Source organism: Myotis daubentonii, chromosome 9 (genome assembly GCF_963259705.1).
Source record: "Myotis daubentonii chromosome 9, mMyoDau2.1, whole genome shotgun sequence".
Taxonomy (NCBI): domain Eukaryota; kingdom Metazoa; phylum Chordata; class Mammalia; order Chiroptera; family Vespertilionidae; genus Myotis; species Myotis daubentonii.
This window is the reverse complement of record NC_081848.1, coordinates 56185761-56201190: the sequence shown is the minus strand read 5'-3', so window position 1 is coordinate 56201190 and position 15430 is coordinate 56185761. Positions and strand designations below refer to the sequence as shown.

The following is a 15430-nucleotide window of genomic DNA, read 5'->3' as shown; positions in this document are numbered from 1 at the left end:
GAGCCAAACCGGTTAGGGCTTAATTATTCTTACTAATTGTTTCCTAATTTATAAATTAAACTTAATCATATCCCATATGTATGATAAAAAAACAGTATACATAGGGTTTGGTATTGTCTGTGGTTTCAAGCATCCACTGGGAGTCTTGGATGTATCACCGACGGATGAGGGGGGACTACTGTACCATTATGTTACTGGCCTCCAGAAAACAAAGTTTCTTAAATATCTGTGTTCCCCTGTGTTGGTAAAGTACCACTGCTTATGTTCAGTTGGCAAATGTTTTTTACATTAGTTTGTAGTATATTATATACATGAATTGTAGGGTACAATTATGATTAGCACTATTATCAAGTTATCTTATGTAATACTTTAGGGCTTAGTTTATTAAAATAATTTATTAAAATGGAAATGGTACCAAAATAACCTAATCAATCTAGCCACAGCCTTAATCTGTTAATTCAGATAAAACTAAAGTCTGGACAATAGTAAATATTCCTTAAAAAAAAAAAAAATCATTGCAGCTCAATTGGTTCAAGCGCCATCCCATATACCAAGGTTGTGCGTGGATTCAATGCCCAGTCAGAGCACTTCTAAGAATCAACCAACGAATGCACAAATTAGAACAACAAATAGGTGTTTCTTCCTCTCCAAAATCAACCAATAAATAAACAAAAATCATTGCAAAAAAAAAAAAATCATTGCAGTTGCCCAAGAATAACGTGTAGTAGCCCCCAATAATGTAATGAATAGTAGCTTTATGATTTTACATCATAATAAATTAACAGAGTAGTCACTGTTCAAGGTTTATTTGGCATTTTAGTTGGTATGACACTTGGATAGTTGGCTGTATTATTTATATGTAGACTTTTCTTTTTACATTATATGGCAATGTACACTAATCTGATACATATAGCACACAGAGTAAGATCCTTTAGAACAGTTATGCACAAAACATGCAATATTGGCTTTACATTGGCTCCCAGGATGTGACTAATTATAGAAAAAGGAACCACAAGTCATATAACACACGGTGAACACACATCTAGTCTGAAGGGCAACTGTAGCGTGAGCAACATTGGCAGTGGTGCCTCTGAGGAGGTGGAACTATTTCACACTAACCAGTTTAGGGCTACCCAAGATAAGGACCCTCCAGCATCAGGATGCAGATGCTGGGTTTTATGAACCATTACTAGTTCTATCTTTAGGAAACGGATGTTCTTAGTCACAGATCAGATAAAAAGGACAATATGCACAATCTCCAACTAAAATCCTGCTGTAGCCTAGACAGTGAGGTGGTAGGACATCAGGAGACTTTAAAACTGCAGCTCTTTCTGGATCCCCCACAGTGTGTCTGCACTCTTCTTCAAACGGGCCTCTTCCTCAGGTGTCAGGGTCACCTTCACAACGTCTGAGATTCCATTCTGCCCCAAGATGCAGGGAACACTAAGGAACACGTCGTCCTTTATTCCATAGAGACCCTGAAGACAAAATGAAAAATACTTTATGTTTTTTCTATACATTTTGGGGTCTCCCAAGACTTTCATTCTCTACAATTATGAAGCTTATTTGATATAAATTGATAAGTAGAAATTCCTTTCCAGATTTTCAGTGAGGATGTAATCAACAGTGTAAAATAAAGTCATTAAAATTGCAGCAAGATTTCCATTCTAGACTCTGGCCTGATAGCTCAGTTGGTTAGAGCATCGTCCTGATATGCCAAGGCTGCCGGTGCAATCTCCAGTCAGGGCACATACAGGAAGCAAGCAATGAGTTCATAGATAAGTGGAATAGCAAACAGATGTTTCTCTTTCACTCTCTCTGAAATCAATCAATAAAAAATGTAAGAAAAATTTCATTCTAAAAGAAAACCTTAGCTATTGCTATTATCCATAGTACTTTCCCATTTTTACTGATAACACTTTGGTAACTGTAAATTGAGTGTGATTTCCATTTTCCCCAAAAGAAGAAATTCTGTTTCTTTTAGTCTTTCACCCATTTGAAAATAATTGAATAGATTTTAAGTCAACAAGTTATCAAGTATCTATGTGCTACACACAGTGCTAGTGGACATTAATCTTAATGCTTGCCCATGTTTCTTCCAAAAAAGAAAGTTACAGGTGCATTAATTTCTTAAATCAATGACTGAGGATGTACATTAGTCTAATTGCTTTCTCAAAAGAAATTGTTTTTTAAAAATATAAATGATGACATTCAAGTACAACGTATCACTACATAGACCTACCTTAATCATGGTGGAAATTGGATGCACCCGCCTAAGATTCTTCATCATACTTTCTGCTAAATCAGCCACAGATAGGCCAATGGCCCAGGATGTATAGCCTTTCAGTTTGATTACCTCGTAAGCACTGTAGGGCAGGAAATCACAGGGAAGGGCAGGAAAAAGTAAGATAAGAGAAACAAACAAACAAAAACAACACACAAAGCTTTTACTGAACATGAGCTTTACAGTGAATAATGCCACAAAGATGCATTATACACACAAGAGCAGACCTTTCGCTCTAGCCGGTTTGGCTCCGTGAGTAGAGCGTCAGCCTGCGGACTGAAGGGTCCTAGGTTGTGGGCTCAGTCTCCAGTAGGAGGTGTGCAGGAGGCAGCCAATCAATGATTCCCTCTCATCATTGATCTCTCTCTTCCTTTCCCTTCCTATCTGAAATCAATAAAAATATGTTTTAAAAAAAAAGAGATCTTTCCATGTATACAAGGATATTATGTATAAGGATGTTCACAATAGTATTGCCAGCAATAGCCAAAACCTGACAACAAGCCCAATTCTCTCCAACAGAAGAATGAATACACTATGGTATACTCATACATTGAAATATTACATAACTATCAAAACAAATAACTATAGTGTCTTGCAACAAAATAGATGATTCTTTAAGATATAACATTGGATTTAAAATAAATCCAGGAATACATAAACATGCTTACTTAGGATTATCTCAAGAGTGTGAGGGAGTTGGGGGTTGGAGGGATGAGTGAGAGAAGCAGAGAATTCACTCATTTCCGCCGAACCGGTTTGGCTCAGTGGATAGAGCATCGGCCTGTGGACTCAAGGGTCCCAGGTTCGATTCCGGTCAAGGGCATGTACCTTGGTTGCGGCACATCCCCTGTGGGGGTGTGTGCAGGAGGCAGCTGATCGATCTCTCTCATCAATGTTTCTAACTCTCTGTCCCTCTCCCTTCTGCTCTGTAAAAAATCAATAAAATATATTAAAAAAAAAAAAAAAAGAATTCACTCATTTCCAAGCACCAGCAGACTAGTAATTCTAACCCAACAAACACTACAGTTAGTTGATAGCTACTGTAAATGTTTCTTGGGTTGTGTGGTGGGTTCACAGGTTTTACTTAAACAAATACAAGCCATTGAAGTAAAGACTGAATCTCAAATAGGATAGACTTAATCTAACTTAATAATTTACTATATAAACAGAAAGATTTATCATACTATAAATTGGGAATTATGGCAAAAGATAGACTGTAGCATTAATAAATGTCTATAATTTTTAATATCGTTACCTCTTTTTATAATATGATCTTTAACAAGGCTTTAGGAAACAAGTTTTCTCTCTAACAAAATATACTCAAATGCAAGTGCTAGTAAACTTTTAATATTTTAAACAATAATACAAACAATAAAGTTTAATCTCACATGCTGACAAATTATGAGACATATTACCTGTCAACCACCTGTTTGTGAACTTGTTTCCACTGTTCCTTATCTGCATCAGTGCCTAAATCAGGGTGCAGATTCTTTAGGGAGACACCAGCAACATTCACTCCACTCCATACAGGCACTAAAAGAAACAGTACAAAATTCACTTATTGCCAGGCACCAGTCAGCAACTAGTAATTCCGACCCATTTTTCTAATTCTCTTTTATCTGGGGAGTATTACCCCTTTTAGAAGATACTCAAGACTACAATACCTAAAATAAAGAGAAATGAAAAAGAAAAAAATAAATGAAAAAAAGACTAGAATACCCTTACTTTTAGATTTTCATTTGTTTATATTTTATTTTAAAACTAAGAATTTCTACAATATTCTAACCTATTTTCCTAACCAACTGGGATGCTTAATAGACATATATTGGAATATAAAGATAGTATAAGATTATAAGGAGAATTATCGTGGTATAAGGAACTGAGAATTCTGCAAAAATTATAGCACTTCTACTGTGATAATAGGATTTTCTCATACTCTCTATTTGACTTGACTTGACTGACCTTTTCAGGGCTAAACAGTGCAAGGCAATTATAAACAGCTATGATATTGAGTGACTGAGGTCTTATGTAATGTCCATGGTTAAGAAGTAAAATAAATTTCATTCCCCACCCTGCATGCCAGGTAAATGTCATGTAAGATGGCTAAAATCTTAACAATTCTTAGCATTAAATTACACAAAAAGTAGATTTCTGAAAACCATTCTACCTTGATGAATGGATATCTGATTTAGGCTCCAATTTAATAAAACTGTCAATTTTTTACACAATCTTTTGAAAACAGAAAGAGAAAATAAGGTATGCTTACCACTAGAGTCTCCATGCTCCCCAAGGACCCACCCATGACAGCTTAATGGGTGAACTCCCAGCCTCTCCCCCATCAGGTATCGGAAACGGGCTGAATCCAGGTTGCAACCACTTCCAATAACACGGTTCTTGGGAAAGCCGCTTAACTTCCAAGCCACATAGGTCAAAATATCCACTGTGAAGAAAACATTTAGGCAAAGATACCAGGTGAATGATTAGATAATGATTAGCCACTGAAGACATATGGCGGAGGCCTGCCTGAGCTTTGCTGCTGCTGGTGTAGCCACTGCCTTTGTCTACACCTCCACCATGCCACCCTACACCATAGTCTACTTCCCTGTTTGAGGGCGCTCTGAGGCCATCACATGCTGCTGGCTGACCAGGGCCAGAGCTAGAAGGAAGAGGTGGTGACTAAGGAGACCTGGCTGCAGGGCTCCCTCAAGACCTCCTGTCTGTACAGGCAGTTCCCCAAGTTCCAGGTCGGAGACCTCACCCTGTGCCAGTCCAATGCCATCCTGTACCACCTGAGCTGCTCCCCTCAGGCTACATGGGAAGGACCTTCAGGAGGAGACCCTGGTAGGCGTGGTGAATGACAGCATGGAGAACCTCTGCTGCAAATATATCACCTTCATCTACACCAACTAATAGGCAGGCAAGGAGGACTATGTGGGGGAACCGTCTGGGCACCTGAAGTCTTTTGAGACTCCGCTTTCCAGAACCATGGGTAACATGATGATCTCCTTCGCAAACTACAACCTGCTGGACTTGCTGCTGATCACCAGGCCCTGGCCACACACTGCCTGGACTCCTTCCCCCTGCTCTTGGCCTACCTGGCTCGCCCAAGTGCCTGGCCCAAGCTCAAGGTCTTCCTGGCCTTCCCCCAGCATGTGAGCCTCCCATCAACAGCCACGGGAAACAGGGAGGGCTTGTGCCACCCTCAGCAGGTGGCAGGGGTTGCCTGCCTCCCTTTCCCAAGGACCAATACAATTTTCAAAAGAGAGAAAAAGACATAGGGCTCTGTATGGATCTTGATCATGATCATGGTCAATGTTTTTGTTAATATTTATAAACCTCTATAACATGTATAATATAGCAAAACATTAAGTATCCAATAAATGCAATTTAATCAAAATAAGCTATGCATCAATTAAGAGGATAACACATTAGCCATAAATTTATACCTTATCCAAGGTGTTCTTGCACAAATAACTAATTTTAAAGTTCCAACTGCATTCAGAGGCACTGTAACCTATCCCCTTTCATGCTTTAAATTTAACTATTTTACAAAAAAAAAAAAAAATCCACTCCCAGGAAGAAAGTGAAAGATGAGAAATAAATATGTGTATACAGAATATACTATCAGCTTTACTCTAGCTCATGTATTGTTATGCAATTAAAAACCTCACCTGGATTGGAAACAACAAGCAGTTTGCAGTTGGGACTGTATTTTACAACATTAGGAATGATGAATTTAAAGATGTTCACGTTACGCTGGACCAAATTAAGGCGGCTCTCCCCCTCTTGTTGACGTGCCCCAGCTGTGATAATAACCAGCTTGGAGTTTGCAGTCACACTATAGTCTAGACAACAGAAAACAATAATTAGATTAAGGCCTTTAAGAGATCTCCAATACCTAGCCGGCAAAAAATTTTCCCATTAACTTTTTTTTGGGGGGGGGAGGGGGGGGAACAGTGGTTTGTATATGTGGCAGAAAAATGTCTTTAATGCCCCCCCCAACTTCTCTCCTTTAGTTTTTGGAGTTTTATCACTGTGGCCACTTACATGGACGGAGGGTACATCAATGCCCCCTTTTTGTTTTAGTCACATTGTGACTTTATATAACTACAACTGGGGGAAGGTGGAAGGAATAAAACTTAATAGATTCTCATATCAAATGAGATACATTGCCAAGTTTCTGGCCACCTCAGCTCAATGCTCATACTCTTCCACACTCCTGCTTCTACTTAAATACTTAATTGTGGTCACATCAGCCCAGGAACAGGCCTTCTTTGTAGAAAAGCAGAGGCAGCTTTACACTTGTCAAGGACATCTTGCTTCTAGATCCCTATGGTACAGGATGGTTAAGTGAGGGATGAAGATAATGAAGACACCTATCAGGTAAGTTGTCAATGATTTTCAAGTGTCAAAACAGATACTATTGCCGTCGCCGGTTTGGCTCAGTGGATAGAGCGTCGGCCTGCGGACTGAAAGGTCCCAGGTTTGATTCCGGTCAAGGGCATGTACCTTGGTTGCAGACACATCCCCAGTGGGGGGTGTGCAGGAGGCAGCTGATCAATGTTTCTCTCTCATTGATGTTTCTAACTCTCTATCTCTCTCCCTTCCTCTCTGTAAAAAAATCAATAAAATATATATTTTTTTAAAAAGCAGATACCATTATTACGTTAGTGTGCAAAAGGAAATATGGAAAGTAAATAAATTGAAACTTCGGTATCAGTAGGTACCGATGCAAAATTGTTCAAAGGCTCTCTTATCCTGCGTTAAAAAAAAAGTGTTTGAAGAGCTAGGATTTTGAGCCTGGTAAACAGTTAAGTCTAGCATGGACTACAATATAAATGTGTTGAAATTAACCTTTGCCAGAGACAATTTTTGGTGTTTTAAGGAAAAGGCTGCCATGTTGGAGATCCATCATTTCTCCCTTTAATTTGTCTTCCATGACATCAACAAGAGCAAGTTCATCTGCCAAGTCCTAAAACACAAAAATTTTTGTTAAATCAAAATTGCTTCCAAAGGTAACACCTCAAAAATAAAACATTTTCAACAACAACAAAAATCAAACTTGCTACTTCCAAATTTTTAGATGGGCCTGCAAAGTTTCCATATTTCTGGCATAGGAGCAGGCCCCCATTTTAAAACAGAACACTGGATTGGCAGTGTAATGTTCAATTACGTAAAACTGATTGAGTTATTCTTTCAAATTCAGTTTCACATATTGATTTTAGGTTGTTATTTATTAAATAGGTGATAATGACCAGTATTAAAACTTAGAATTAGCCCTAGCTGGTTTGGCTCAGTGGATAGAGCATTGGCCTGCAGACCGAAGAGTCCTGGGTTCAATTCTGGTCAAGGGCACATGCCCAGGTTGTGTGCTCAATCCCCAATGGGGGGCATGCAAGAGGCAGATCAATGATTCTCATCATTGATGTTTCTATTTCTCTCCCTCTCCCTTCCTCTCTGAAATCAATAAAAATATATTTTTTAAAAAAAAGACTTAGAATTAAAAAGTCTGGATCATTCCATGGTTATGTTTCCACATATTAAAGAGCTATAACAACTTTACATATATAGATTTGTGCATTGCAAATTATTAGTGAAAAATATCCATTCAGTTCAACATATAAAAGTCCTTAGAGCCCTAACTGGTTTGGCTCAGTGGATAGAGCGTCGGCCTGCGGACTGAAAGGTCCCAGGTTTGATTCTGGTCCAAGGGCATGTACCTTGGTTGTGGGCACATCCCCAGTGGAAGATGTGCAGGAGGCAGCTGATCGTTGTTTTTCTCTCATCGATGTTTCTAACTCTCTATCCCTCTCCTTCCTCTCTGTAAAAAATCAATAAAATATGTATTAAAAAAAAAAAAGTCCTTAGATGCATCTGACCAGGAGCACCAACAATAGTTTTAATACAAATGGGATATGGACTGTCATAACCGAAGAGGTTGTACTATATGAGCTACAGTGTAATGAGTGGTCTGGCAGTTACTCTTACCCACACCTGAATTAGAGGGCATCACTGAAAAAGGCCATAGGTGGTGTAGGAAAAACAGATGGCATCAATTTCTGATTCAGTGGTGGAGTTGGAATACTTTTGTGGCCTTTCCTAAGAACACAGATAGAGCAAGTACGTTGCTCTGCAACATCTGCATAGCTCATTTCTGCTTTCAATCCCTTCTCACTTCAATCCTTTTCTGTTTAGAACCCAGAATTCATAATTTCATTTACTTATTTATATTAAATTCATTGGGGTCACATCGTATATAATAAAACACTAATATGCTAAGTGTCCAGTTGTCCGTTCAACCAATCAAAGTGTAATATGCTAATGATATGCTAAGGTCGCTCAAACGCTCACTATGAAGTGCACTGACCACCAGGGGGCAGACAGTCCACCCGTAGGTTAGCTTACACTGGGGTCCAGCCTATGGGGACTGAGAGATGGGCCAGACACACCCTGGAGCCCTCTCGCTGTCCCTCCCTGGCCCTGATAGTGCACCAGTGGGGCCCCTCAGCCTGGCCTGCACCCTCTCGCAATCTGGGACCCCTCGGGGGTTGTTGGAGAGCCAATTTCAGCCCAATCCTGCAGGCCAGGCCTAGGGACCCCACTGGTGCACTAATTCATGCACTGAGCCTCTATTTGGTTAATAAGATCATAAAGGTTTCAAGTGTATATTTCTATGATACATGATCTGTATATTGCACTGTGTGCCCTCTGCTCAATCACTCTATTATTAAGGACTCCAAATCTGAACTTAAAATATCTTATTATAAGTTGCCTCAATTTTGGTTTTATATAAACCAGGCTTGATTATAGTAAAAAGTGCTTTTTATTCATTCACAATTTTTCTTCTTCTAATTAAACTTTAGCTTCCAAATTAATACTAACATTGTTATCCAAGTAGAGGGCCAATGGTGACTTGCATGGGAGCAAGACTTTAAGATTTCCCACAGTCAAAAACAAAATTAAAAAATTTAAAAAAATTAAAAATTAAAAAAATAAAAACATCCATCCTCTTTACTGACAAAATATAAAATGAAAATAGATTTCCCACATTCAGTGTGATTTTCATTTTACCATAATATATATTATTTCACTTCAAAAATTACTTCAAAATAATTTTAGCTTGTTTAAAGGGACTCTTTCATTTGTAGGCAATTCATGCATGTTAATACAGCAGAGTGAATTTAAGAAACTGTGTTGCCAATCTAGTAACCTAGATTTTTTTTTGTTCTGATATCCTTTTGGCATAGCATATTGCAAAAGTTTATTTCACATAACGTTCTTTGAATGAGTGCATGAACCTCAATATTTGCATATACAATGTGATCACGCAGTTATTAGGGAGTGGAGGAGTGGGTGGGGTCAAGTTATCCTTGCCTTCCAGAGTGATGGACTCTCACTTACCTTCATTAAGATACTGATGGCACAAGCCATGCCAACAGCACCAACCCCAACGACGGTAATCTTATTCTGGGGGCTCTGTTCTTCCTTAAGAAGATTCACAATCAGCTGATCCTTGAGTGTTGCCATTTTGGACTTGGAACCAAAAGGAACCTATTGCGGGGGAAACATGAACTGTCATTGCACACTTCTTAACCAAAAGGTGTTCGGGAAAAGCTTATTTCACTTCCTTTTGGGGTACTTGCCACTAGAAATCGCAAGGAACGTCTAAAAAGTGGGAAGAGGACAAACCTAAAGATAGCCAAAGGAGAGGTGAAAGGCCATTAATGCCAGGGTCTGGTCTGGTCTGGCTAGGAACGTGGTTTGGAAAAACCTCACCTTCGCATGTAAAATTAATATTGACGTCTGAGTGTAAGTATATCCTCCTGAGTGTTCACCCATCTTGCTCTCTTAACCCCAAACTGGGCCGGCCTTTCCTCAAACAAGATCACCAAGAGCCGTCCACTCCAGAGAGAGGTACGTGCAAAAGTACCATTAACTGCTTAACTGCCTCGCTACCCAACCCTGGGGCAGCGAGGCGGGCAGGGAGCTCTGCTCATGCGCGATCAGTCACCGCTCCCCCCCCCCCCTTCCCCCTCGGGGAGATCGGACCCACTGCGCGGTCCCAGGCGCCCTCGGGTAGGGTAGTAACACCCAGACCCGGAAGATGAGCAGCCGGCCCCTCCCCCGCCACCTGGAGCGCTTGCGCATTTCAGAGCTGGGAATGGACTACAGAGGTCCAGAGGCTGCGGGCAGTATGTAGAGAGGTGGGCGCTGGCCCCGCCCGTGCGGAAAAGAAGAGAAACTCTCCCGCCCCGAGGGTCAGAGGGCGCAAGCTCCGAGTCAGACTTTAGACTTAGCTAGAAATCCGAAGCAGACCGGAGCCACGTGAAGCCCGGCTGGCAGCCTCCTGGGCCTGGCGCCCGGCCAGAGCCAGGCTCTAAATCGCAATTCCAGGGGCTGCTAACCAACCCTGGAGGGGAGGCGCCTGGTGTGGCTTCGGCAGCGATCCTTGTTGCAAAGGAGTGAGGCCCAGGATAAGGAAACTTTTTGTCATTCCAGGAAGTGCAGAAATAGCTTCAGAGGCCTGAGGCCTGGATGGAGTCCTAGGCTTAGTACTTGGTGGAACCCTCGATTTCCAGGGCTTGGGAGGGAACACACATTGGACTCTGTTCATCTAACCCGCACTGCATTCGCCGGATCTAGTTTTGACAGCGTTCCAAAGGGCAAAAATATCCAAGAGGGCTTACAGGCAAGCAGCCGGGGTCGCCAGGCTGGGATCGGGTCTCTCCTTACAAATCTCTGCTATTTCTGGACAGCCTTGTAGGCTCCTGCAGTCCAGCAGGGGGGAGGGAGCAGTTCTCCCTGCAGAGACCTCCTGGCTTCACCAAAACCTAAGCTCTGGGCTCCAGCGCTTCCTCCAATGTGGGGGCACGTGTGGGAGTGCAGCTCTGCAGAGAGAGGGTGTGCTCCCCAACTCTGCCACCTGCCGTGACCTTGGAGACGCCCCAACCCTCTCCCAGCTTTAGGCTTCCCCATTTGCCAGAAGGAACGGTTCGGGATGATTCTCCTCTTCACAGACCGTGTGAACCGCGGAGAGCTGAAGCACAGGGCTTAGCATAGCTACCTCAGTCGCTGCTTAATAAATAAATGCAAGCGGCGCAGAGAGCGCCCTGTAATCCACAGGCGGCGGCCACTCCCAGGGAGCCCGCTTCCCCAGAGTCCCCGGGTTAAAATCCGACTCAGCGGCTTCCCGGAACCCACCCAGGCTGCTGAGGCTTCTTTGGCTCCATGGGGTCTTTGGCCGAGTTCCAGCCCAGAGGTCCACCCCACCCTTCAGACCCGTCAGCTCCTTGTCCTGCATCCCCCTGGACTCTCCACCCCAGGTTAGGTGCGGCCACCTCCTGCGTTCCCCAGCCAGGCCGGATGCCATTGTGCGCCCTGAGAGCAGAAGCTGAGTGCGGCGGGCTCCGCGCCCATGCCGGGCGGGGGCCACCGCCCAGGGCTCCCCACTATGCTTCTGGAAAACAGCGCCTACACCCCCAGGGAGTGGGGACCGCTGGGCAGGTAGCGCCAGGCCACAGAGGCCCGGGCCAGCTCGCTTGCCCGCCCCATCGGGCGCAGAGCGCGCCGGGCCCTACCGTACCGGGCGTGCACGGCGGGCGGGCGTCGGTGGCGCGCAAAGAAGGATCCGGACTTGGCGGCTGCAGCTCCGGTACTTTGAGCCTAGCTCGGGAGGGGCCTTAAATGGAAGGGTGAGGCTGACGTCAGGAGGGCGGGGGGAAGCGGGGCGGACGTGCGGGAACCCACGTGTGGGTCGGGCTCGGGGCGGGCTCCCAGCTGGGCCGGGCAGTGGGGAGGCCCTGGTGGCGCGCGCAGCCGGACGATCCACAAGCTGACCCACGTGCGCTGGCCGCCCGGAGCCGCTAGGCCCTCCGGTTACAAAGACCCCAGCCGGAGCCACCAGCTGGATCAACTCGACCCTCACTTTCCTCTTCCGTAAAATGTGGAGTTTACCCTCAGAGAAGGCTTGATTTGAATCTTGATTTCCCAGTGCCCAGGACATCTGGCACGAAATAGTCACTCGACAAACTATTTGTTGAAAGAAAATGCCTAGCACAGGGTCAGTCTGTCTTTCTCACCTAAGTCGAATGATCTCCAAAAGTTGACCTGCTTTTCCCCCTCCTGCTAAACCTTCCAAGCCCCACAACTCACAGGGAGGACTCAGCCGCTATGGTCTGCTCTCCCTACTGACCTACCCCACCCAGCACCTAGCATTCCAACCACACCCAGGAACTGTCAACGATATTTGTTTTTTATGTTTTTGCTTTTAAACATGTTATTTTTACCTCCACTTCAAGCCTTTGCTCAGGCTGGTTCTCTTGCCTGGCCTGCCTTCCTCTTCCATCTCTTGTTTAAACTACCAATCTCCTGGTACTCCCCACCCCATACACCCACAGCGTTGGTACCTCCCTCCTATCTGCTTCTACCTCACTGGTCTGTGCATCCCTCACACCCTCTGGCATTAGAGGTGTGTGGCTCTGCTCTCCTACCTGACAGTGAGTCCAAGGGCATAAATGAGTATTTCCTCCCTGCACCTGGGGTACCACCAAAGCACCCAGCTCCAAGAACAATCCATAACTGTGAGCTTCTTGGTTGTGAAGGGAAAATTCTAACCTCATCTCTAGAAAAGCAGGGCATCTCTCTACCATGTTCTAACAGTTTTCCCATCACTCTAAGGCCCAGAATCCTAGGCGCTCACAGAAACACACAGCTGGCAGGGCTGAGGGCCAGCCACAGGTTCTCCAGGGTTCCTCAGGGCAGGGCAGATTGCAACAGTGCCTGTGGTTCCCCCATGTTTGCAACAATGTCCGCACCCAGTTAGGGCTGGGCCCCTGCCTGCCTGCCTACCTACCAAAGATGACCTCAGCTGCTGGGGAGAGGAGGCCAGAGCTCAGAGAGCGGGTATTAGGCTAAGGAGACAGGTAAGTACCCTCACCAGAAGGGCTCTGGGATGACCTCTGAAGATGATCTGGGCAAGAAGTTTGCTGTCCCCTAAATTAAAACACTTAATAATAGCTCACTCCAAGCACAACTTCCCTTTTCTTATGCAGAACTATAGCCTCTAACTCTGTAAATATTAATAAAATAAATACCATTTAATGAGCACCTCCTATGTGTCAGGCAGCAAGCTAGGCAATCCCCACGCTCATTAAAGTGAAGACTTTAATTCTTTGTAACAGTCATAATGGTCTCCATTTTTTTTTAGATAAGGAAACCGAGGCTAAGAGAGATTAATGACTTTGCCAAGGTCATAGAACTAATAAGTGATTTCAGCAGGTACTTGACCTGGGACTGACTTCACTCCAAAGTGTATGATTTTTTTTCTCTATATGTTGTCCCTCCCCCACTCCTTGACTCCCCACTCCACAGAGGTGAGGAAATTATGTAGGGAGCTTCAAGCCAGTCCCATGTTCAGAAAGCTGTTTTCAGTGAGACAGTGGGTATCAGTGGGCATCTCTGCCTGTCTGCTTGAACTGAGAGATTGGTCTTTTCCCACCAATTTGAACTGTGGGAATTTATACCACCTGCTTTCCTGAGTCTCCAGCTTACAGATAATGACAGATCCTCCATAATTGTCCCATGAGCCAGTTCTTTACATTAAATCTCATCACACACACACACACACACACACACACACACACACACACACACACACACTGTTTCTCTGAAGAACCCTGACTAATGTCATCTAACGGAAAGAATTTCTGTACCAAAGCCAAAGCAGAGGGAGGGGCCCATAGGATGGGTCAGGAAACACTGTTTCATGGGGTAAAACAGACTTCTCAACCTAAGTGCTCTTTGGGGGTGGCCTCTTTAAAAGAGAAAATCTCACAAAAGTGGTTTGATCAGGGTATCCTTGGCCTCAGAGAATGGGTGCTGCTCAGCACCCAGTAGAAGATTTTTCTAAAATGGACCTGGACAAATAATGCTGTCCACCCAAAACACACTGCAATTCATTCCTTCATTCACTAACTATTTGTCACACTCTTCCTCAAGAGCATTCAATGGCTCCTCATGCCATTTTATTCCAGGATAAAATCCAAATTCCTTGGAAAGGCACACAAGGCCCTCCATGATCCAGTGCCCATATTCCTTCTCTTCCCTTATCTCCTATTTGCCTTCATGCTTCCTGTATGCCAGTCCCAAGGCTACTTACCAGGTTGCCCAAATGTGCCAGGTACATCCACCTAGGCCGTTCCTTCAACCCGAATGTTCTCCCCCTTGCCACCATCTCTGCCCACCCAAACTCTGCATCTTCTTAGGCCAAATACTGTTCCTTGGGCTTGATATTAAATTGATTCTTATAGCTGTATATCTCTTCCTCACTATCAGCTCCTAATGGACAGAAACGCTCTCATTTGTCTCCATATCCCCAGCATATACACTTATTTGTTTAATACACGTATGTTGAATTATGTGCCCGCTATGTAAATGGTACTGTGTCAGGTGCTGGGAATACAAAAATGAATGAGACAAATTAATAAGCCTTCCAAGACTTACCATTTAGTTTTGGTGGGGGGCGGGGACCAACAGCATCCCCTCAATAGTTAAAATGCAAGATAGAGTGTAACACTGTCACAACAGAAGCAGAAAAATGGCTCTAGCATTCAGAGGAGAGAGGGGTCCTTGGCCGGAGATACCAGAGAAGGCTTCTTGGAAAAGGTGGCATCCGAGCTCAGTCTAGACAAAGGTTAATGAAGATCCGGCATGGAGATAGCGGAAGACACAGCATGAGTAAATGCAGGGAGGCAGGAACTTTCAGATGTGTCAGGTGCGTCTTTAGCTCTAAATGCCAGGATAAGAAATTGTTGTGTTTTGTTGTTTTTTTGGTGGCCAGTGGAAGTCACTGATGTTTTTGAAGAATGGGAAGAGATAGCGGGAAAGCAAGGTGGTTGAGAGGTCGTGGGAAAGGAGGTCAGCTTGTCCTCAGAACATATACAGCTCAGAACATATACAGCTCCAGCCACATGGGCATAGAACACACATTTCTCGGACACGTCCCACCAGCCCCGCAGGCCCTCTGAACACTCACTGACAGGCAGACGCTTTCACCTTTTTCATGGTTGCAAAGCTGATGGCTTTCCTGAGTTGCAGGGCCCAGGATGCAGATGGCCTCATCTGTTTCCTTCCCTGACCAGCAGGGCC

General features: G+C 44.0%; 1 protein-coding gene across 1 annotated transcript; it reads right to left on the bottom strand.

Moving 5' to 3' along the window:
- Window positions 1-790: 790 nt before the first annotated feature.
- Window positions 791-12021, bottom strand: LDHA (lactate dehydrogenase A). The gene is made up of 8 exons (XM_059709097.1): window positions 11868-12021; window positions 9686-9835; window positions 7139-7256; window positions 5956-6129; window positions 4551-4724; window positions 3700-3817; window positions 2243-2366; window positions 791-1478 (listed from the first exon to the last, which is right to left on the bottom strand). Exons 2-8 carry the CDS (start codon window positions 9809-9811, stop codon window positions 1314-1316), a joined length of 999 nt encoding a protein of 332 aa, XP_059565080.1. The 5' UTR covers window positions 9812-9835; window positions 11868-12021; the 3' UTR covers window positions 791-1313.
- Between the last annotated feature and the right edge of the window lie 3409 nt (window positions 12022-15430).

Bases quoted from the DNA above. Each gene is read 5' to 3' on its own strand.
- LDHA (XM_059709097.1), bottom strand. From the start codon at position 9,811: ATGGCAACACTCAAGGATCAGCTGATTGTGAATCTTCTTAAGGAAGAA. The intron at 7,257-9,685 runs GTAAGTGAGAGT...TTTGTGTTTTAG, and splicing joins CCATCAGTATCTTAATGAAG to GACTTGGCAGATGAACTTGC. The intron at 2,367-3,699 runs GTAATATGTCTC...CCTGCCCTACAG, and splicing joins CACAAACAGGTGGTTGACAG to TGCTTACGAGGTAATCAAAC.